The sequence below is a fragment of the Procambarus clarkii genome, chromosome 70 (assembly GCF_040958095.1).
Source record: "Procambarus clarkii isolate CNS0578487 chromosome 70, FALCON_Pclarkii_2.0, whole genome shotgun sequence".
NCBI classification, from domain to species: domain Eukaryota; kingdom Metazoa; phylum Arthropoda; class Malacostraca; order Decapoda; family Cambaridae; genus Procambarus; species Procambarus clarkii.
This window is the reverse complement of record NC_091219.1, coordinates 17,061,885-17,086,445: the sequence shown is the minus strand read 5'-3', so window position 1 is coordinate 17,086,445 and position 24,561 is coordinate 17,061,885. Positions and strand designations below refer to the sequence as shown.

Genomic DNA, 24,561 nt, shown 5'->3' with positions numbered 1-24,561 from the left:
ACAAAAAAGGCACTAAAGACACATGCAAGGTGACCAAACACCACACCAAACACCCCAGTCAGGAGCCATCGACGCAATCCCGCCAAGCGGGGAAGAGTAAACAAGGATGGAACAGTGAACAAGGGTGGCGGAGTGAGTAGAGTATCCCAAGAAGATACTCGCTCCAAATGCGTGAGCCTAACCAGAGAAGCAAAGCTCTCCAAACCACCAACGATGGAACTCAAACCATTCCATACGTCCAAGGAAAAGTCCTGCCAACCTGTGGAGAACTGTGAGGCGGCGCCCAAGCATATAACCAGCAGAGTAGCGAAGAATAACGAGACTACCTGCAAGTGTGGTCCAGAACAGACATGCAAGACACCGTACTGACACTCAGAGCGCCAAAATATCACCCGCAACTACTGAATACGCAACAAAAGATAAGTAGTTCTTTAGTGTTTGTGTTTATTGACCAATCCCCACGAAACAATATAAACCGGGATAGTGGCTCAAGCCACCCTTGCGGCACATTGTGGGCACGAAACAACGGGCATAAAAGGGATAAGCGCAGAATCAGGAAAGACCGGAGGAATGACCTGCACTGTAATAGGCCCGGTGACGCGCTGAACCAATTAACACGTAACGTTGTGGTGGGGCCCCACGATTAGTGCAAGGGCGGGTTGGACATGTATGTGAGTGGGAATGGATGGTAAGAAACAGTAGCTACCTCGCACGGGCCAATAGGCCCTCCGCAGGTCCACTGTACTTACGTCCGTATGTTTGTACGCACAAGGGGACACAACAGGTAGTGAGCACCCAAAGGAGCCACAGACACTAAAAGAACCTGATTAATGTCAGAGGGGAAAGGAAGCGAAAAGCACCAAAAAGCCATTATATGCTTTTATAACATTCAAGGTATAAAAACATGCAAATGTAACAAAGTGCACTTCATAGATGGCTTTTTACATGAGGCAAATGCAGCGTTTGCAGCCTTAATGGAAACTCACACCATGGACTACCATGATGGTGAAATATGGATTTCGGAGTACAATCTTTTCAGATGTGACAGGAAACACAGGCTACAAGGTGGGGTCAGCCTGTACACCAAGGACACACTCATCTATACTGAGCTGCTAAACACCACAAATGATATGGTGGAAGTGCTAATAATCAAAATAGGGATCTTAAATGTAGTTATTGTCCTTGTATATAAGTCACCGAAGGCAAATCATCAGCATTAAAGACCAACTAATGAAAATAGAGGACTGCTTGGGAAAACCTCACAAATCCAGCCCCAAACATCATCCTGCTTGGGGACTTCAACATACGGCACCTGAAATGGAAGACCATAGCTGATAGTTGTATCAGAGAGAATTCGGGGAAGTAGCCTAAATGAACAGGCACATGCAAATGACCTGCTATGGATGTGTGACAGGTTTGCCTTAAACCAGCAAATAGTAGAACCAACTAGGATGGAGAACACGCTGGACCTCATTTTCACTAATAATGATGAATTGATCAGGAACATTATGATTACAAATACCTGTTACTCAGATCACAACTTAATTGAAATTCTGACAAGCATGGGGAATAGACCTTCAAAACCAGTCCCGATTCCCAGTGGAGGAGATTTCAGCAAATTCAACTTCAATAATAAACAGATAAACTGTGAGCAATAAACCAAAACTTCACAGAAATAAGCTGGGAAGAACAGGTAGAAAATGCAAACCTGAACCAGTGCCTGGAAAAAATAAGATCAGTAGCACTAGAAATATGTTCAAACCGCATACCCCAAGAAAAAAAAGAGGAAGAGATGCAGATTGGAACGGGAACGTCGTTCCCTCTAAAGGTGAAGAAAACGAATTGTGGAACAACTTGAGAGTCACACCCTATCTCAAGAATGGCGAAGAAGATTAGGTAGAGAAATAGAAACAATTAAACTAAAGCTACAAGAATCATACAAAACCCAGGAGAGGCCAAGAGAGCAAAAGGCCATCAGTGAAATAGAGAGAAATCCAAAATATTTTTTCTCCTATGCAAAATCAAGATAAAAACCACATCTAGTATCGGGCCCCTGCAAAAGGGAGATGGAACTGTCACACATGACAACAAAGAAATGAGGGAAATACTGAGGAATCAGTATGACTGTTTTCAGCGAGCCACTAAACACACTGAAGATTGATAACCCAAATGAATTTTTCATGGATATGATACCAACATCAAATCATATATCAGATGTGACTCTATCCCCACTGGATTTTGAAGAAGCCATAGACAGTATGCCTATACACTCTGCACCAGCCCCAAGTCTTGGAACTCTATATTCTTCAAGAACTGTAAAAAAACGCTATTGCAGCTCCTTCACATTCTTTGGAGATAAAGCCTAGATACTGGCATTATCCCTGACATATTAAAAATAGCAGAGATAGCGCCATTCCATAAAGGAGGAAATAAGGCATAGGCAAAAAATTACAGGCCGATAGCACTAACATCACACATCATAAAAATCTTTGAGTGTGTGCTAAGAAGTAAGATCACAAAATACATGGAATCACAGAAATAGGGAGAATCTCACTTTCTCCAGTTCAACACATGGAATCACAGCATCTCCATAACCCCGGATAACATTTTTTCAGAACATGGGACTCTTGCCTATCACAGTTGCTGGACCACTACGACATGACACTAGATGCCATGGAAGACAAACAAAACACTGATGTAATTTACACAGATTTCGCAAAAGCTTTTGATAAATGTGACTATGGTGTTATTGCACATAAAATGCATTCAAAATGAATTACAGGAAAAATAGGCAGATGGATCTACAATTTCCTGACTAACAGAACCCAATGTGTAATAGTCAACAAAATAAAATCCGGATCATCAACCATAAAGAGCTCAGTCCCCCAGGGTACTGTGCTTGCTCCAGTAATTTTTCTCATCCTTATATTCGGACATAGACAAGGACACAACCTATAGTACTGTATCATCCTTTGCAGATGACACTAGGATTTTTATAAGAGTAGACAACAGAGGACACAGGAAACCTCCAATCATATGTAAATCAGGTCTTTCTATGGGCTACAGAAAATAATATGGTGTTTAACGATGATAAGTTCCAGCTCAAGCACTATGGAAAAAATGAAAATATAATAACCATGTACAAAATGCTGTCAAATCATAACATAGAACGGAAAGGCAATGTAAAGGATTTGGGTGTACTGATGTTGGAAGACCTTACATTTAAAGAACACAATAAAGTTGCTGTCTCAACTGCAAGAAAAATGACAGGTTGGATAACAAGAACCTTTCACACTAGAGATGCTATACCGATGATACTTTTCAAGATGTTAGTGCTTTCCAGAGTGGAATACTGCTGCATAATGACAGCCTTTTTCAAAGCTGGAGAAATTGCTGACCTGGAGAGCATGCAGAGATTCTTTACTGCTAGAATCCACTCGGTAAAACATCTAAACTATTGGGACCAACTAAAGAGCCTAAATCTGTATTCTCTTGAGCGCAGGTGGGAGAGATACATAATAATTTATGCATGGAAAATAGTAGAGGGGCTGGTCCCAAACCTGCACACAGAAATAACAGCACATGAGACCAGAAGGCACGGCAGGATGTGCAGAATACTCCCGTTGAAGAGCAGAGGTGCAACAGGTACTCTGAGAGAGAACTCTATCAACATCAGAGGCCCGAGACTGTTTAACACGCTTCCACTACACGTAAGGGGCATAACTGACTGACCCTTCACAGTGTTCAAAAGAGAACTTGACAAGCACTTCCAAAGGATACCTGATCAACCAGGCTGTGACTCATACATCAGGCTTTGAGCAGCCGCGTCCAACAGCCCGGTTGACCAGTCCAGCAACATGGAAGCCTGGTCAATGACCAGGCCTCTAAGTCCCGGAATCACCTCAAGGTAACCTCAAGGTAGGTAAGGCAACCATCCATCCATCCATCTAGTGCCCTCACCATCCATCCATCCATCTAGTCCCCTCACCTTCCATCCATCCATCTAGTACCCTCACCATCCATCTAGTCCCCTCCACCATCCATCCTGTTGTCCTCCCAAATACAATATTCAAGCGAACAGAATCATGCATTTGTCGACCCATACACGTACAGGTATCAACAAAATCGACAACCAAGGCAAACCACAAATACCGAGTCAAATTTTACGAGGAAATTGACCTCGTATACCACAAAATTTGTAAAGTGGGGCAATATTCAACTGGGGTTCCACTGTATATGTAGCCCCACCTCAACTAGTCGAGCTGAAAGGCATCCACTGCGAGAGCCTCCCAATTGGAGAACAGGGCTACATAGGAGGGAGAGATTCCAGTTACAAACAGATGCGAAGAGGTCCACCTCAGGGCAACTGAACACCTCGCAAACCCAACCCATCCACAATGGACCACTCCACGAAATAAAATTGGAAGCATAATAACCCATCTGTGAGAATGTCAAGACACCCCATGAATCGTGTGGATTATTAAACTCCAAGAATCCAGAAGCTAAACTATATGAAGAGTCCAGTTCCAAAAGGGGTAACCGAAGCAACCCCCTTGGTTCAGAAAAATAAACACCAGGGAGCAGTTAGAATGGAGCCAGATAATGGAGCCCTGAGGAGTCCAATGGAGCCTGGAGTAATGGAGCCTGCCACACAGCTGTAAAATCACACACCATGCCATGTGTCCAATGGAACAGTTCTGACAACTGACTTCAGAAGGCCTGGTGAGTGTAGGGCATGAAACCCCAACTTAGAGCTGAGGCATCTGTGAACACATTGAGTGACATGGGAGGAGGAATGGCCGCACAGAAAAAAGAACAAACGACAGAGGAGGAAAGTCAACAAAATAAGAGCTGATAAAAAGGCAGACAGGGGCCGATCCTGGATCCTGACAGTCCTGGCAAAGGCGAAACTGGAGGAACCAGCCCATCACCCAGAGCAAAACTCAGCCCAGGAAAAACACCACTTGACAGATCACCTGGAGCCTACCCAACATGAGACATGTGATGACACAGCCCACAGAGCAGAATCATTGGAGGAAGGTAAACAGATACCAATTGAGAACCCCAATGAGGCCCACTATGACTGAACCTGGGACAGAACCATCTAGGACTTCTATCAGTCCACCAGGAACTGAAACCTGGTGAGCAGGTAAAGAACCAGAACCCTGGCCAGCTGGTTCCACCAGCATGGACTAGCTAGGGGGCCCAAACAAGACGAGAAGAGAAGTAAAACAAGCACCAAAGATTTGAAGCCGGATCACAATCACTCATGCGAGGAGTGATTGTGGGAGCGAGGAGTCAGATTCAAGTATGAGGAGCCAGATTCAAACTGAAGAGCAGAACCTTGAAGCAGAAAGCTTGATGTCCCACAATGAAATCTAACCCTCCTTGGAACGTTGGACAAACTGGAACATGCCAGCACATAGACATTATATCAAGGATACCAACCAGGAAAACCAAGGCAAGGGGGAAATGTGGGACTGCCAAGCAAAGAACCAGGTTAGAGGCTAAATAACAATGTCAATGTCGGGCCGGGCTTGGGGAGTAGAAGAACTCCCAGAACCCCATCAACCAGGTATCAACCAGACTGCAGGGCCGCCAAATCCCACTTGGGAAAGGGGAACAACCAGACACTCACAGATGGACAAAACCAGACTGACCACACCAGAGGCAACCACATCACAAGGACCCCATACAACAAAGGAGAGAATTCCAGAAGACCAACCCCACTACAGGCCAAGAGGGAAAAATCCAAAAGGCTCACAAAATGTGGGACCAGGAGCAAACAAAACTGGTAAAACTATGTTCTCCCCCCTCCCCCCCCAGCATTAGCCAAGAGGCAAACTTTGAAAGTGCTGGCATGAAGAAGCACAAAAGCCCAAGAATCAAACCCGGCCGAAGGCAAACCCTGAAAAAGTCAGGCAATGCACAAACCCTAGAGGACTGCCTCCAAGAAAAAATGGGGACAACACTTTATGATAAGAGGTCGTAAATTTAAGCTACGGAAACAAAGCTGCCCCCAAAAATTTGAAAGTTCACTTTTGCCTATTGGTAGACAGAAAAAGTGAGGTAGTGATGGATGCCAAACCTATCAGTAGTTTCAAAGCATCATATGACAGTACAGGTACTGAAAGACGGGACATTGTGGGCATAGCTCTCATTCTAACTACACATGTAATTACACTTAGGTAATTACTATCCTCAGTAGATTGTGGTGGGGAAGGCAAAGCTCCGGTCCACTTTAGCCCTTTGCACCGGTTCTTAAGAGCATGTGGACATGTGGGAGATTCACTGTAGGGCTTCCAGGTAATCAATGTGCCATGCGAGTCCTGCTGCTTCTAAGCTAAGTGCCTGCCATCTTAAGACTTTGTCCTGTGGGGGCCATTTGCTTGGTATTGTTCATGAATGTTTTTTGTCTAGTTGGTGTTGTGTGGACCTGGCTCTTTGGATGCTTGGAGCTGTATGTGCACAGGGTTACCTTAAAAAAAGAGCTCCCTGGTGCTCTTCACTGATACTAGGTCACTTCTCTGATGTGTTTGAGAGCTTGCCCTTTCAGAGGCTGGACCACTAGGGTGGCCTCACATTGGGCAAGTCAGGGGAGGCAAGGGTTGGTGCAGCAGTGCTCTCACTCAGTTGCCTCTGCTGTCAGCAGCCCTCGTGGTAGATGCCTTGCAGGTTCGCTCTTATTTGGCTATGGCCATGCATTTCTAAGCCTTCGTGGAGCTTTATACCGACAGGCCCCATGAGGACGCCAATGTGACTCGGCTTTGGGTTGGGCACAGTTGGACAGGCAACCTTGTTGCCTGTTGTAGTGATGATGGCAGCTTTGCCCAAGCCGTATGCACCCTTCACTTCGAGAAGCAGTGACCACATTCTACTCTGCCCGTCTTGAGTGTTGACAGGCTGTGTTGACTCAGTCATTAGCGTGACTTGGTCTTTGGCCCTTTTGTCCACCTCTCCTCTTACCAGAGAAGGTGGTTGCTCAAGCTTTATTCGATGGCAGCTTCATGCTGGCCTATCTCCAATCTTTTATGTTCTTGGAATTCTCATCCTCGCTCTCGAGAGGCAATTTGGTAGGGCAGGGGCTTTGTCTGCTGCTGGTTAGGGTAGGCCCATCTTGGAGCCAGATTCAGGGTCATATGCATCTACTGCCGTCGGTTTGTCTTCTGCACATTGGAGCCGCATGGGGCTCAACCACCCCTTTGCACAGCAACGGGCAAGGCACTTTCCACCAAAAGGCAGTCTTCCACAAACATCTAAACCTGCAAGAAAAGCCAACTCTTGCTAGGTAGGGGCAACACTAGCAAATATCTAGAGATGATCACTCTAGGCACATGCAATTTGAGATGTATAATTAGAAGCGAGGCATAAATATACATGCATCATGAAGCAAACGCTAAAATGCAGAACAAACACACATGCAAATGACCCCCTGCAGAGTCCAGGATGGCCAACATTTATCTGAAAAACTGGAACCCAAAGAGTACTGCATAACACCAAACATCATAGGTGTAGGTACCAGACAAAATGACTGAGATTGAAGGCTAGGAGATTGAGGAATGTGGGTATTCACCTGCCAGTGCATAGGTGGAAGAAGATAACTGACTTACAACCAGGTGGTTTGTGTATCTTGGGGCTTCACTGCCTTTATTTTCTATGCTTTGTTTACCTTGCTGTTTGGATGTTTTGGCTTGCCCACTTTTCTGGAGGTTTTTTCATGGTTAACCCTTAAACTGCGCATGGCGTATATATACGCCCTGAGTAACATGTCCCATGGTGCGCATGGCGTATATATACGCCATAGGGTGCCAGGCCAGATTCAAATGGCCCGCGGCTACACGGGGTTCACAGTAGCTTCCTCAGGGCTCTTTGTAAACAGATGCCATTTAAAAAAAAAATCGTGGGCAATATTCTCAGGTGTGAGAGGCACAGTACTGTTGGAGCAACCAAGGCCGGCACACGCAGCATGAGCGAACAGCATTGATGTTCAGCTTGTGACCACAGCATCGCCGAAAAATGTCAAAATAAATATATAATTGTTATTATTTAGCGATGACAATATTACGGATGACCAATGACTGTGATATAAATAACCAGGGTTGTGATAATAGCAGGATTGTTGTAATAATTAGCGCTGTGGGAGGAGTGATGCTGAGAGACGGAGGGAGACAGCATCGTTTACTGACTGTGTGGCCACCTGTTACTGTTTGCATTGACCATACCAGGTCAGTGGTTCTCTATGGTGAACACAAATGTAGATACTTATATATAATGTGTGTATTAGTGTAATAACAGCAAAAGGATTATGCTGGGAGGAGCCATATGGGTGACGGAGGTGACGTCGTCTGCACGATTTGTCTAGCTGTTTAGAGGGTGGCCACTATGCTCTTTGGGCGCACTACAAGCTTAGGTGTACAGTTACGGTGCATAAAACATGTAGATATTTATATATAATATGTGTATATAGGGTAATAACACTGCAAAAGGTATTGTTGGGGGAGAAAGTTTAGTGCGTGTGACCTTGAAAGAGTGAGGGAGCCACCAGCCGCCATCTGTGTATAGCGACGACTCTTAGTGCCTGAACTAACTATATCAGCTTAGCTGTACAGTTGTGGTGAACAAAATATATACATACTTATATATAACGTCTGTATATAGTGTAATAACACCACAAATGGTATTGTTGGGGGAGAAAGTTTAGTGCGTGTGACCTTGAATGAGTGAGGGAGCCGCCAGCCGCCATCTGTGTATAGCGACGACTCTTAGTGCCTGAAATAACTATATCAGCATAGCTGTACAGTTGTGGTGAACAAAATATACACATACTTATATATAACGTCTGTATATAGTGTAATAACACCACAACTGGTATTGTTGGGGGAGAAAGTTTAGTGCGTGTGTTGAGGGAGTGGCAGCGAGTGGCTGGCTGATGTGTGGCGGTAACTCTTCGTTGCTTTTCGACTCTCAATACCAACTTAGTGGTTCGTTATGGTGACCAAAACATGCCAATACTTATATATAACCTGTGTATAGAGTGTAATAGCAGCTAAACTATTTGTTTATTGTTTTATAAACATAATAATTGAATCACTAATATGCACATCATACTTTTGAGTACAGTGGTACCTCGGAATGCGATTGTCCCTGTATGCGAGGTTTTCGGAAGGCGAGCAGTATTTACTCCAAAAATTTGTCTCAGAAGGCGAGGGTTACTTCGGGACGCGAGTTTGTTGATACGCGTACAGGCGGACCTAGCGCGTGGTGGTTCGGCGATCGTCGCCCCTCCGCCCCGCCGCCCCTCAGTTTACCATTGTCTCGCGCTCAGTGACTACCCCCACATCAATTCTTCTCGCGGATTTTCAGTGTTTTGTTGGATTTTTGGTGATTTGTCTATACAATTTGTTATTATATATCTCACCATGGGTCCCAAGAAAGCCAGTGGTAAGGATAAAGGCCAGAAAGCTCATGTGAGGATGACAATAGAGGAGAAACAAGAGATCATTCGGAAGCATGAGAACGGTACACGTGTTGTTGAACTTTGTAGGCAGTACAACAAAGCCACATCAACACTATGCACTATACTTAAGAAGAAAAATAAGATTATGGGTGCTAAAGTGGCAAAAGGAGTAAGAACATTAACAGCACAAAGACCACAAATACTTGAAGAAGTGGAAAAGTTGTTATTAATTTGGATACACGACAAGGAGTTGAGGGGTGATAGTGTTTCGGAGGCCATTATTTGTGAGAAAGCCAGGGTGTTGCACGAAGACCTTCTAAAGAATACCCCTGCAACGAGTGATGCAGATAAGAAAGAGTTTAAGGCAAGCAGGGGCTGGTTTGAAAAATTTAGAAAGAGAAGTGGTATCCATAGTGTTACAAGGCATGGGGTTATGTGATGTGATTATGGAAGGGGACTCCCCTTCCAAACAGTAACTCCTCTCCTCCTCCCCCCTCCTCACCATCTTCCATACGCCTACAGCACTCGACAGCAAGGTAAGTAATAACTGGAACACAGTTTTGTAGGTTTATTTAGATGAATTAGGTAAATTAGGTATAAAAATTTAGTTTGATGTGGGGTTTTTGGGGTAGTCAGGAACGGATTAATTCATTTCCCTTTATTTCTTATTGGGAAATTAACTTCGGAATGCGAGTTTTCAGAAGGCGAGGCGTCTCCAGGAACGGATTAAACTCTTATTCTGAGGTATGCCTGTATAGCGATTATTAACCACTTTTATTATATAAATATATTACAATACACACTATTGAATAATATTACTGCAAAAAAAATAAGAAAAAATCAATCGGAGACATTGAAACAATTAGGTAATAATATCTTTGTGGCAACTCCCATCTGTCAACGCGGGTGACGCTGACCGGGTCTGACGACCGCTCTGTCAACGCCCACTTTTTGCCAGACTTCCTCGGTCAATTGCGCCCAAAATATGTCACCTACGATTTTTTTTTTATTTTTTCCGTGCTCAGGGGACACAAATTAACATGTTTAGAAGACGAAAAAAAAATTTTGAGTTTTTTTTTTTCCTGCGCACAGGGGTGTAAATGTCCCAAGGACCCCTGAGCAGTGTAAGGGTTAAGGTGAAGTACGATCCCTGCTCCTTGTGCCTCTGAAAGGGGCCTAGGTTTTGGCCTCTGTTCCCTGTGTCACGTGGGGGGTGGGCCGGGGCTCTGCTAGCACTCAGCTGCTAGGGGCTCAAAAGGCCGAATACTCAGCCCCTCCGACTCCCGGGATTTACCGGAGTCTCCTTGGTCACACAGGAGAGGACCAACAATGCCCACCTCCGCAGGTCTTTGCTTCCACCAAAAAAGGGGGGTGCCACTGATTCACCCTGGAAGCCCTTCAGTCAAACACGGGGAAACTGCTGTTAACAGCTCCGGCCTAGACCCGTGGAGGAGTGAAGGAAGACTCAGGCTTACCTTATAACAGTAACCTCCCTGAGTCTTGCCTGCCAGACAAAAGGGTTGCAGGAACTCTTTTCCCACCTGTTTTCCGCTCGCTTCCAAGGTCAAGTCAACTCTGACGTTGGCGCCGCCCGGGGCACTCGGTGACGTCACGGCGGGCCCTGATTGGTCGCCCGTGACCTAAGTCGGCCAATCCGCGATCGGCTAGCATCCCTTCCAAAAGGTCATATCTGCATTAGGGGATACTCTTTCATTTTATAACAGGGCGCCAATTTCCCCTTACTTACAACTTATAATGTAACTTCCTTCCCTTAACTGGCAGCCGGTCTGGTCGCCACATATATCAATAACTCCCTGAACCTCAGAGAATCAGTAGGGAGAGCTGATATGACTCTTAAAGCAGGCAAACAAAAGAGATAGGAGAGGGCACCGTAACACCTGGTAGGCTGTCATGACTAGCTAGGAACATTGCCAGATAGCAGGCTGCAAGTAGCTCCATTTAACAGCCTGGTTGATCAGATCACCAATCACCACCTCATCATCGTTGATCATCACCTTTTGGTCCCCAGGAAGCCTGGGGACACTGATCCCCAGAACCAACACAAGGTAAATACAAGGTAAGGTGGCAAGCAACAAGGAGCCACCTTAGAAGCCCTCCCAGGAAAATAAATCACTTCTGAATCAACTTAAATTTACTGCTGCCAAACAAACAGAATAATCAAACACACGACTAAAAAGAAACATTAGACCTAAATAAATGCAGTAACCTAAGAAAATCACTCGATAGACAACCAATTGATATTATACTATACACAAGATTACTATTGTACTTATAATTTCTTTAAGTTTTAAGTCAACACATATAGACAACTTAAATGACAATATTCCTCAATTGTAACTGGTTCAGTAGAAGTGGGCATTATTAAAGGGGGATGGTGTGATGGTGAGAATATTTGATGAAGCAAATGATAATAGGGGTTTCATTATGATAGCAAAGACAACTGCCTAGTAAATGAGAGAATGTATAACAGATGATTAGTATACTCACTTAAAATCACAGTAACTGCAATGGAAAATAACAACTCTTGGGCCATTCATATTAAAATGTGCCAGTCTCTTCTTTTTTACTGGAGTATTCAATTCCATATTTTCTGACTTTTGTTTACATACCTCTTGATTTTTTCTTTTTCTATTCTTTATCCCAGACTTTGTTTTATTCTGGTTGCCAGAAGGCTGTGTCACACAACTGTCTTGTTGCATTTTTATAATAAATTTTGATTTTTTTTTTGTTCTTTCTTCATTGCTATTGGAATGTGAAGATTTATAATCTTTTGATAAAGTGTTACCTATTCTTTCCTCAGTTATTAATTCCATAAAAGAAAGCCCCTTAGACTGAGAGGCATTAGACAGGCAATTTGCAGATTTGGCCTTGCATGGCTGACTCCCCATAGCTGCAGCAGATTTTGCAAACAGAAGTTGACTTGTTGACATGTCTAGTCTTAAAATTTGAACACCATCTATCATATATTCTGTCAAAGGCAAAATTTTATTTTGTTGTGTACCTGAGCATGTGAAACTATCACAGTGGCCTCCCACTAAACATTTTTTGTGTTTTTTTTCACCTTCAATGCTTTCCTGTAGCTCATCCACCTGCTTTTCTTCCTTATATGTTACAGTCCCAGAATTATTTGAGAATGCACCAATAAAATTTCTTTGTCTTTTCTCATCACTCACTTCTATAGCTCCTACAAAATCTCCCGAAGCATCCTCATGAATTTCAGGAAATTCTGTAATCTCATAATCCTCAGGAGAATCAGGACATATACTTTTCAACTGCAGAAGGTTTTCTGTAATTGAAGGTTTTGTTGGATGCATATCATCTTGCTGTTCCATTTCTTTTAGAAGACTGGCATCTTCCTCGTCTGATTCCAGTAATAACTCCATCTTGCTCTCGTTCAAATCACCATAGTTCACACTGCTCTCCATCCTGATACAATTCAGTTAAATCTGAAAAAAAAGAATTGAAAGTATAGTATACATAATTTTTGGCATTCGGATTCTCAATGCTGTACTAAAACTAAATTTAAAAAAAAAGAAAACAATAGAGGGGGACTTCCAAACCCTGGATAACAAGCCATAATATATGACCTAAAATAAAACCACAGCAAACTAAAGAAAGCGTATTGGCCCAAATGAAGGTAGTTATTCAACTTCACAAATATCTGGGGCTAGGGCCCTTATTTGGAATACTGTATCCAAGCACCGAGACCTTATTTAACCTTAAACTGTGCATATCATATATATATGATATCAGTGACAAAACCGAACCGCGCACATCATTTATATATGCTTTCGTGTCTAGCGCTATAATTTAAACGCCCTGCCTGGGATAGGGGCAGCTATAGTACAGCCACGACCAATAGTTGCCAGATGTCACCTAGAAAAAAAATCCAGACCAACATTCTTGGGTGTTAAAGCTTCAGAAATGAGCAAGCCACCAAGGCTGGCGCACGTAGCACGAGCTCACAGCACCGCTGTTCAGCTTTTGACCACAGCATCGCCTACAAATGCCATAATATACATGATACTGCTATTATTTAGCGATGATAGTATTACAGAAGACCCCTGACTGTGATAAAACTGACCAGGATTCTGATAATAGCAGGATTGTGGTGATATTTATGGCTGTGCTCCATGGAGGGAGAAGTAAGGCTGTGGGAATGAGGGTTGTGGCGTCGTCTTCTGACTGTGTGTGGCCACCTTTTATTGACTGCACTCACCATACCAGCTTAGTGGTTCACTATGGTGAACACAAATGTAGATATTTATATATAACATGTGTATAGTGTGAGATAACAGCAAGAGGAGTAAGTTGGGAGCCGCCATTTTGGTGAGGGAGGTGTGTCGTCTGCACGACTTGTCATGTTGTTTACTGGTGACCACTATGGTCTTTGGGCACCATACCAGTTTACTTGTACAAGTATGGTGAATAAAACAGATAGATACTTATATATAATGTGTGTATATAGCATAATAACACCACAAACAATATTGTTGGAGGAAAAATATTAGTGCATCTGGCCTTGAGGGCGGCCGTCACCAGCTGACTGCGTGAATAGCTACGTCTTTGTGCCTTTACTCACCATACAAGCTTAGATGTACAGTTATGGTGAACAAAACATGTAAATACGAATATATAACACCTGTGTATAGAGAATAAATGCAAAAACAGTATTGTGGGAGGAGAATGAGGGTGAGTGAGGTGTTGTTGATTGAGGGAGAGGCAACGAGTGGCTGGCTGGAGTGTGGCGGTCACTCCTCTTTGCTTTTTGACTCGCAAGACCAACTTAGTAGTTTGTTATGGTGAAGAAAACATGCAGATACTTATATATAACCTGTGTATATAGTGTAACAACAGCAAAACTATTTGTTTATTGTTTTATGAACATAATAATTGAATCACTAATCTGCACACCATAATTTTGAGTACAGCGATGGTTCACACATTTTATTATATAAATATACCACAATTCACTGTATGGAATAATATTACTGCAAAAAAAAACTAAGAAAAAATCAATCAGAGACATTGAAATAATTAGGTAATAATATATTTGTGGCAACTGCCGTCTGACAGCTCGGGCGGAGTAGACCTAATCTGGCGAAGGCTCTGTCAACGCCCCTTTTTTGTCACACTTCCCTACCCTATTGCGGCTAAAATATGCCACCTACGATTGTTTTGTTATTTTTTCAGTGATCAGGGAACAAAAATGAATACTTCTATAAGATGAAAGAATTTTTTGGATTTTTTTTGTTGCGCCTGTGGGTGTTAATTCCATTTGGGCCCCTAGCGGTTTGAGTGTTAAAGAAAGACATGTTTGCTTTGAAGAAAATTCAACACTGGGTGGCAAAAAAAACAAAAAAAAACAAACAGCATTGAATGTAATGAAATGCCATTTTCTGAGCAATCCCCAGAGGCTCTGTGAAGCTATCCGAACTTATATGGGCTATATTCTTTAATCTAAGAATAAACAATATACAAATCAGTAGTAAAGTTGATGGTAAATTCCTTTGTGTCCTCGTCAATAATAAGCTGAATTTCCAGGGACACATTCTAAATACTGTAACCACTCGATTACCCGGGATTCGAACATCCGGAAAACGTCCTTATACGGCCAAAATTGTGACCGGATAAAGTTATCTTAATATCTGGCCAAAATGGCCATGGGAACCGGACAAAAGCTGGTTTAGCCGGATAAAAAATTGGAGCTGGTTAATTTGCTGCCGATGTTTCACTATCCTGACAGTCAGCCGGATAATCATTGCATTGCCCAGATATGAAAGCCATGGGGCGGGCCGTACCGTATTAATCCCGTCTGCCTGTGACTCGAGACGCATGGTGGAGGAGGGGACAGGGTAGGTGGGTGGTGTCGGGAGAGAGGAGAGCGTTGGGAGGGACCACCTGGGGGGATAAGGGGGAATGTGGAGCGGCCTATACACTACAGTACAGGAATTACCATTAATTTTAGAACAATTCATCATAGCCAAAATGAAAAGAAATACTAGTAATTATGTAATAAAAAAATACCATACAAGTTTCCTAAAAACAATTTGCACAGGCTGAACTTTCCTTCAAAAATATATTTTTTTCCTACTGGTGACCTATGTAACGTGCCTTCTTGCTCTGACTGGACCCGTCCATGCCTGGTCAACCCACGTGCTCTCGACCACAGTGCCGCACCATTACTGAAATATTTTTTTAAATAACTTTTTTATTTTCATAGTAACTTTGAACATTTTTGGCCAAGACTATGTCTCATAGCGGCATGAATCGTTCTGGAGATGTTAAGAGGAAGAAGGTTGTCCTAACAATTAAGGACAAGATACGTTTTATACAACTTTGTGAAAATGGCCGGTCGACTTCAAGTGTTGCCAAGGAATTTAATATAGGCACTAGTACTGTTTCTGATATAAGGAAACAAAAAGAGAAAATTCTGAAAAACTTTTCAACCTGTGAAAGTGAAGGTGCAAGGACTAGCAGAGGGTGTGGTAGAAAGACTTGAAAACTTCCGACGCATGTACAGTTGGACGAGACCGTGTACAAGTGGTTTGCTGAGCACCGCACAGCTAGCGTGACAATTCGCGGCCCAGAAATAGAAAATGCTGCAAGCAGGTTTGCAGCAAGCCTTGGAATAAAAGATTTCGAAGCGAGTGAAGGGTGGGTTGCAAGGTTCAAAGGTAGGCACAATATTGTGAAGAGGAAAATTGTCGGTGAAAAATAGAGTGCAGATGAAAGCAGTGTAGAACCATTTAAACAGAAATTAAGACCATGCATTTTGGCAAATAATTCATATTCTTATCAAACTTATAATGCTGATGAAACTGGGCTGTATTGGAGGAGTTTACCAGAAAAAACTCTAGCAATGAGGAGTGAGGGTTGTGTGCCAGGCCGTAAGGTCAACAGGGACAGGCTCTCAGCCATGATGTGTGCGAATGCCGACGACACAGACAGAATCACATGTGCAATTGTTGGCAAATCAAAGAAACCAAGAGCCTTACAACATTGCATGGACAGACTGCCAGTCAAATATTACAACTCACAAAATGCATGGTGTACATGGATCTTTCTTTCCTGGTTTCATGACGTGTTCTGCAGGGAAGTTCGTGCCTATCAAGTTAAGAAACTCAAAGTAAGGCCAAGCAAAGTTCGGGCTTGGCTGCTGCTTGATAATGCGCCTGCCCACCCCAGAATTGACACGTTAACCTCACATGATGGCAAGATAACGTGTATGGCACTTCCTCCTAACACAACTTCTCTCATCCAGCCTATGGATCAGGGAGTTTTCTGTGCCACAAAGAGGTTGTGAAAAAGGATGCTGAACGAAGTTTTGGTGGTTTTGCCTCTTCCAGAAGATATTGAACTCTGTGTGGATAACAGGGCTAAAAAAAAAAAATTGAGAATTTGAAGAACTATACAATCAAGGAAGCCATCTATAACTGGGCCAAGGTGTGGAGTGAAGTAAAGGAATCGACTTTAAAAAATTCCTGGAAAAACTCCTCACGTCTACGGTCAGAAATGAGGAGGATGAAGAAATGGATTTTGAAGGATTTACAGATGAAATCTACGGAATGTTTAGAAATGCCGGCAAAAACTTAGAAAGACAGGATGTGGTTGATTTGGCTTGAAAAAGATGCCAATGACCCAGGATATGGTGTGATGAGTGAAGATGAGATTCTCCAGTCTATTATTGGTGAGGTCGACGTAGAGATGGAGGATGAAGAAGGCAGTGAAGAACCATCATCAATGACCATGAAATACAGTGAACTCATGTCGTCTCTTGACTTGTTAATTAATTTTTCATCCAATTGTGATCATCCAGAAGTTGGAAACATGTATCAGTACCTGAGGCGAACGAAAGAGCCTTGGAATAAAAGGCCTCGTACTCCGATCCTACAACTGGCCAGTGAACACAGAAGGCAAGCTACACTTGATTCTTATATAGTACGAAAATCAAGCCAAGTCCTTCAACAAGTGAGGCATCACAGGCAAGCCCAGCGCCTTCAACAAGTGAGGCGTCATAGGCAAGCCAAATGCCTTCAACCAGTGAGGCCTCCGCAGCTGGCAGTCAAAACTAACTTTGCCTAATGAACTGTACAGTAATTTTAAGTGTTAATTTTAGTGTTGTTAGTATAGGTTACGTAATTGTCAAGAATTTTCAACTTCAAGATGTGTGACATCAATCAAGAAGACGAACAACAACAAGGTAAGTTGAGGTTTCTAGTTGAATATTTAATAATTATATGTGGCAAGGCAATTCAAACTATGTTGCTTGTAGTATAAAAATACTGTAGTTGGAAATGGTTAGTTTTGGACTCGTAGGTGATAAAGTACCATTATCCGGAACACGTGACTATTTGGCTGGGGGTCCTTCCCATATAGTCCAGATAATCGAGTGGAGACAGTACAGCAAAAAAAGTTTTTAAAACTGTTGGCATTCTTTCTAAGATCAGATATTATGTTCTTCGCCCTGCCCTGGTGACGCTCTATTACTCACTCATCTATCCTTATCTCAACTATGGTATTTGTGCTTGGGGTTCTACTATCCAAAATAATTTACGTCCTCAAATTACCCAACACAAAGCTTTTATTAGAACAATATCTAACTCTGGCCCCAGACAGCACTCAGTACCCTTACTCAAATCTCTGAATATGTTAGATATTAATCACTGCACATCCTCTCATGTGTACTCTACATATTTAAAACTCTGAATTGTAATGTCAATCCTGACCTTAAAAGCTTCTTAGAAGGTTATAACAGAACCCATGGGCAGTACACCAGAAACAAATACCTATTAGATATTCCAAGAGTACGACTTAATCAAACTAGAAATGCTCTACAAATCAAGGGACCCAGAATGTGGAATGACCTTCCCAATCATGTCAAAGGCTGTACCTCTCTCAACCAGTTTAAGATGAAAACTAAGTACTACTTAATTAACTCCATGTAACCTACCTTACCCTTAAATGTCAACCCATGTCTTACTATTTTTAAGCAATGCTGTTTGTTGACCAACTTGTATATTGACTTTTTTTACCATGTTCCCCCCCCCCCCATTTTATCTTTTATTTATTTTAATTTTTTTAACACAATTTATACATTAAGCTCAATTACTATTAAGTTTTAGTCGAAGTGTTTTTCCCCCACCATTATGTTTGTAAATCAACTATGTATGTACTTTCCTGAATAAAATTTACTTTACTTTACTACTTTTAAAAATTGGTACCACATTAGCAACCTTCCATGACACTGGCACCTTGCCTGACTAACATCATGGTGACAAGATAACCGAGGAAAGGAGGATAGAAGCACAAATCAGCGAATCTGTATGCTGGTATAACATGGTTGCAGCTGGCAGTCCCAATCATTATAGAGAATCAGTAACAGCGATAATCCTTCTTGGATATAAAATCCATGGAGATTCAGAATGTAAACAATAGTTGAGCAGCGGAGTTGCAGAATCTGTGCTGAGAGTGACGGACACCGCCTTGACCACTACCTGAGAGAATGTGAACACCTGAGACACATAATAATAATAATAATAATAATATTTAATTCAGGAAAAGTACATAAATAGATGCAGAGTTACAAACATACTGTTGGATTTATAGATAGAGCTAGTACATACAATACCTAAAGCCACTAATACGCATAGCGTTTCGGGCAAGGTGTAGAGGAAAAACAGACTAAAACTTAATAGTAAATGGAAGAAAAGTATAAATTGTATTGAAAAAAAGGAAAAAAAGGGGGGGGAACATGGCAAAAATCAGCAAATCAGTAATTGTACAACTAAGTATTACCTAATTAATTCCATGTAACCTACCTTACCCCCTAAATGTCAACCCATGTCTTGCTATTCTAAACAATGCTGTTTGTTGACCAACTTGTAAAATTGCTGTTTTTTGCCTGTTCCCACTTTTTTTCTTTTTTCTTTTTTTATTCCCTTTTTTTCAACACAATTTATAATTTACTCCCAATTACTATTAAGTTTTGCCCGAAATGCTAAGCGTATTAATGGCTTTAGGTATTTTATGTACTAACTCTATCTATAAATCCAACAATATGTTTGTAACTCTGCATCTATGTATGTACTTTTCCTAAATAAAATGTTATTGTTATTAGTGTTGTAAGTTGGTCAACAAACAGCATTGTTTAGAATAGCAAGACATGGGTTGACATTTATGGGGTAAGGTAGGTTACATGGAGCTAATTAGGTAGTACTTAGTTCTACTCTTAAACTGGTTGAGAGAGGTACAGCCTTTGACATGATTAGGGAGGTCATTCCACATTCTGGGTCCCTTGAGTTGTTGGGACAGGATGGAAGTGACAGGATGAACCCAGCGTGTATTCTTCCTATTGGGGAGTGTTGTACATGCTGCTATGGCGGTGTGTTCACTTACAGGATGAGTGGCGCTGCCCAATAAACTCGCCCCTAGGGTCAAATTAAAAAAAAAATAAAAAATGCGCCATGGTCTTGCACCTGAACAACACACTTCCATAAAATCGAGCTTCACTCACGTTATCTACTATACATTGCCCACCATGGAGTTAAACACAACAATGTGAATCTGGGAGGTGACTAGGAGTGAACATAAAAGCAGTTAGTTGACGTTGGCGGTGAGCGACTGCGATCGCTTTTCACTTGTCTCAGACATCGGCTAGAAGGCTGGCTCACTTGTAAACAAAACAAATTATCCCAGGTACAACGCCACAGGCATAACTTACACTTCGCAATGTAAACCGCAAAATACTCGAAAGTCTATTCATCACGCCCGTCACACGCCACACACTCGTTGCACACGTAACAACAGCAAACATCACGATTATTAGACGAGAACCTCCATCCTCGCCCGACAGCGTCCGCGCAACTCTGGGCAGGAATCACACCAGAGACTAAACACCGCCGTTCATGCTACTACAGATACACGACGCAAATTAAAATTATCAAGAAACTAGTAGTAAATCATTGTAAAATTTCAGTTGACGCCCATTACTTGAAATAAGCTGGTGGGGGAATGATGAATTTTGCTTCAATATTATGTTTTTGAGTGGGAAGGTGGATCAAGTTCAAGTATGTTTATGGAGATAAGCAATAAATACATCTCAAAGGGATAGAGTAGCTTAGGCTATTTCTACCCCCCCCCCCCTCTACTTCAAGTCCCTCAAGGGGCGCACAAATTCAGTGAGTACAAATAGACAAATAACATTACAAGAATCCCATTTAACATTGCAGGTTTATATAGTAAGTACAGCATATAAGTGTTACACTCTTGGGGCAAAATTCTTGTAGCTCCTAAGTATACTGTCTATCATACCATTATCACACATCCAAACAATTTGATGTGGTACACTATTTATTTCCTTATTTCTATAGTTTTCAATAAGTTGACACTCTAATACATAATGTTCTAAGGTGTGGGCGTGCGGCATACTACATAATTTACATTCCTTATCTTTTTCACTGACATCAACACCGTATTGCCAGATATATTTGTATCCTAACCTTAATCTCATGTAAATTGAATCCTTCCAAGTTGACTTTCCTTTACCATAAGTGAAGGACGAATTTGTATTTATTATTGAATAATTCTTAAGTGTGTTACTACTGTCCACTATTGCCATTCTCTTTACCATTTCTTGACACAGGTGACACGGGCATGAATAGCCCGTAAGTGGTGGCCCTTTTGAGCCATTACCAGTATCAAGAGCTGATACTGGAGATCTGTGAAGGTGCGATTGCACCCTGCATGACGGGAGATGTCTCCCTTGTAAATGTGTTAAGATGAAGATGAAGCCACCCAAAAGGTGGCACGGGCATGAATAGCTCGTAAGTGGTGGCCCTTTTGAGCCATCACCAGTGTCAATAGATGATACTGGAGATCTGTGGAGGTGCGACTGCACCCTGCGACGGGAGATGTCTCCCGTGGAGATTATGCTGATTGATTGTGTAACAAGAGAGCAGTACATAGTACATGAACATCATAACAGCATGAACAGGCCACGTGGAGGATGAACAACCCACAGGCGCCAGTCAGGCGACGGCAGACAATGTAAAAGTTACACCTCTGTATAAGTTAGCCATAGAGTCAGGTCAACGGTCATCGAATCACAAAGAGGTCAGAATTGATGCCGTCATGGTAATCTTCAGGGATTAACCCCTAAACAACAAATGCAAAACCCTCATGTTCAGCTGAGGAGCAGTAGATCAGGAGAGTCAGTTGAGTGGGCACAGCCCAGTAGGGAGTTGTGTGTGGACTCTGGGAAAGAACATCATCTCCAGGGAAACTGTGGAACAACATACGAGTAAGTACGGCTCTCTTGTACTAAAGCACCTCATTCAGTACCCTTGGCCTCTAGTAGGGAATATAGTTAGGGAGTGTCTTATTTAATTATTTCAAATAAAGTCAGATATTAAGTGTTATTAAATGTGTATTAATGGTTCCTTGCTTTAGTGATATTGGGCCTACCGTCCCCTTTGCCCTAGTGACCTAGTGCTCTTAATTATTCAGTACTCCTCCCCCCGTTCGTCTTCCGTGTTGAGGTATTAGTGTTGGTGTGTCCCGCCTTATTCTTGTGTACACTATAGTTCCCAAGTGGTCAGGATTATTCGAGTGTCAGGCCAGGATCCTTGTACCGTTCAATTGTCCCCTACACCTGTCCTGGTAGGTTACTCCATCTGCAAGACCTACGACTCTCACTCCGGTCCCCTGTCCGGTAACTCAGGGTGGTGGCAGCGTCACTCGGTAACTCATACGATAGGTTGTGACTACGATTATCTCTATCTTTCTGTCTCACTCTCCCTCACTAGTGTCTCACTCTCCCTCGCCCTCACTCGCTCTCGTTCTCCCTCCCTTGCTCTCGTTCTCGCTCTCCTCTCTCTCTCCTCTCGCTCTGCCTCCCTCTTCCTCTCTCTCTCCTTCCTCTGTGTACTGGTTTACGTCTTCGTATGACGGCCCGAGTGTTAACATCTTATATGATCGGTATAGCATCTGTTATTACCATAGAAAGAGCGGAGATTGCACGGTTAGCTCAGTGGTAGTAGCGGAGTGCGCGGTCGAGATAGATACAAGGCGAGGTATTACAATCAGGGTCATTACAATGGTGGCTTAGCGGTGGTGAACATTGTTTTACAGTGTTCAGTCTCACGCGTCTTGTGCCGTTCGGTGTAGCTATTAAGTAGTTTTAAGCGGTGTTTCTGTTCAAATTATCGCGATTGACTGATTTACTCCAATTGAACGCGATAATCTGAGGTGTACTGGTATTGTACAGCATGCTAGTGTGGACTAGTGTGTCAGTTGACTCACGTCTAGGGACGCCTGGCGTTTGAAGTCTGGTCACAGGAGTGGCAAAAGTTTTGAGTTGTTGACCGGCGAAGAAGCTAGGAAAACACTCTGGGTCACGTGATGTGGCTGTAGGTTTAAGGAGTAAGAGTAACTATTAGTTAAGCTCATACGAGCAGTAATTACAGTTTCCCGATAGGAAGTACAAATAGTTTCTATCAGTGAATTATTGTTAATGAATAGTGCGTGGGAAATTGTGTATTGGTATCGCGTAGGAGAAGTTGTCTCAACGCGGTGAAAGTAATATCGATTATTATCTGTCATAAGAGCAGGCAGATTGAAAAGTAATTACGTTTTTGTTTTGTTTTAGAAGTGACATTGAAATTACCACCCTTGTTAAGTAAAGGGGCTAGTTATAACGACGTTGTGAGTTTTTGTCTTGTTCTCAGTGAATCATTGTTAGTTCCAAAGATTTTTTTTTTTTTTTTTTTCAACATTTTTGGGTCAGCGCTAGTCCGGTGAACTAGTCGTTCAGACGTAGTTTATTGGCATCATGAGTTCAGAGAGGGCTTTAAGGAGTCAGGGAGGGCTTAGCCAACAGAAACTTCTAGCAATACAGCCGAGACAGGCTGTCCAAGTGGATAGCACGGTTCAAGAGTCAGGTGACGATCCACAAGGTGCAGGTGATGGGGTCACATCAGGTCACATGCTGGGTAGCCGTCCTTTGTCCACCCCTGATACTCTGCAGCCTAATGACATCACCCCTCCCCCACTTCCTCCCAGACCGACCTCCCAACCCAACACCCCAGGGGCGCGGCGGCCTGCACCTTCCCCACATACCCCTCCCCAACCACCCCCCCTCCCACCTTACCCATCCTCAGAAATTAGGAAGCGCCTCTCTGAACCCCTATATGTGAACCTTACGGCAGGGCGCTTACATACGCCTACCCAGGGGTCCACCCAAGGGTCCGGTCAGGTGACTGTCCCCACCAATACCACCCCACCTCTCCCCCCTCGCAACCCCAACCTTGGTCAGACGACCAAACCCTCTTCTACCATCTCATGCCTTGCCCAGAACCAACCCCTAGAATCCCCTACCTCACACCACCACCCCACCCAACCCTCCCCCCCACCTGACCATCACTATAACTCTACCTTACACCAACCCTTCCCTCCCCATTACCAACCCTTCCCTAACCATTGCCAACATCTACACTCCATGCCCCCTGCGTCTCATGGTAGGCGTCAGCCCCCATTGTCATCATTCTCATTGCCTAGACCAGTGTTACCCAAACTAATTTGCAAAGAATTACCAACAAATATAGTGGAACGTAACCGGAAAATAGACGACTGGCTAGGGCAAGTAGGTTCATGTTTGTCAGCTGCCCAGGATGACTGGGTAAAAATTAATTTAGCAGCAGGAGCGTGTATAGACCCTAATGGTTCAATAATGCAGGACCAAGAGTTTCAATATTTGCAAACATGGCCAGAGTTTGTGTTAGCAATTAAGAGACGATATAAAGAGAAAATAACAGAGGAAACAGCTAATAGGTATTTAGCTAGTTTAAAACGAGGCTCAAACGAAACTCTCAAAGACTTTGGAACTGGCATATTGCGTAGAGTGCGTGACTTGAGGCATGAATTAGGATACGATGACCTGAGAATTAGTCAGAAGGCTAAACAACTGTTGTGTATGTCAATCCCCGGGACACTTGGAGCTCACGTTTCGGCTGCAAGTGTAACGATGGATTACTATAGTTTAATAGAGTACGCTACGGACTTACAAAACATTCAGGGGCAGTGTA

General features: G+C 42.9%; 1 protein-coding gene across 3 annotated transcripts in view; it reads right to left on the bottom strand.

Moving 5' to 3' along the window:
- LOC123775284 (uncharacterized) overlaps positions 1-23,258 on the bottom strand; it is a 29,701-nt gene extending 6,443 nt beyond the window's left edge. Inside the window, exons 1-2 of one of the 3 annotated variants that reach the window (XM_069311598.1) lie at positions 22,781-23,258; positions 11,966-12,924 (exon numbers count right to left, since the gene is read on the bottom strand). In XM_069311598.1, coding sequence (XP_069167699.1) covers positions 11,966-12,903 — 938 coding nt within the window. In that variant the 5' untranslated portion in view covers positions 12,904-12,924; positions 22,781-23,258. Of the gene's footprint in view, positions 1-11,965; positions 12,925-19,994; positions 20,154-20,201; positions 20,398-22,780 lie in introns of those variants that run through there. The other 2 variants (XM_045770300.2, XM_045770301.2) reach the window with 2 other exon arrangements.
- Between the last annotated feature and the right edge of the window lie 1,303 nt (positions 23,259-24,561).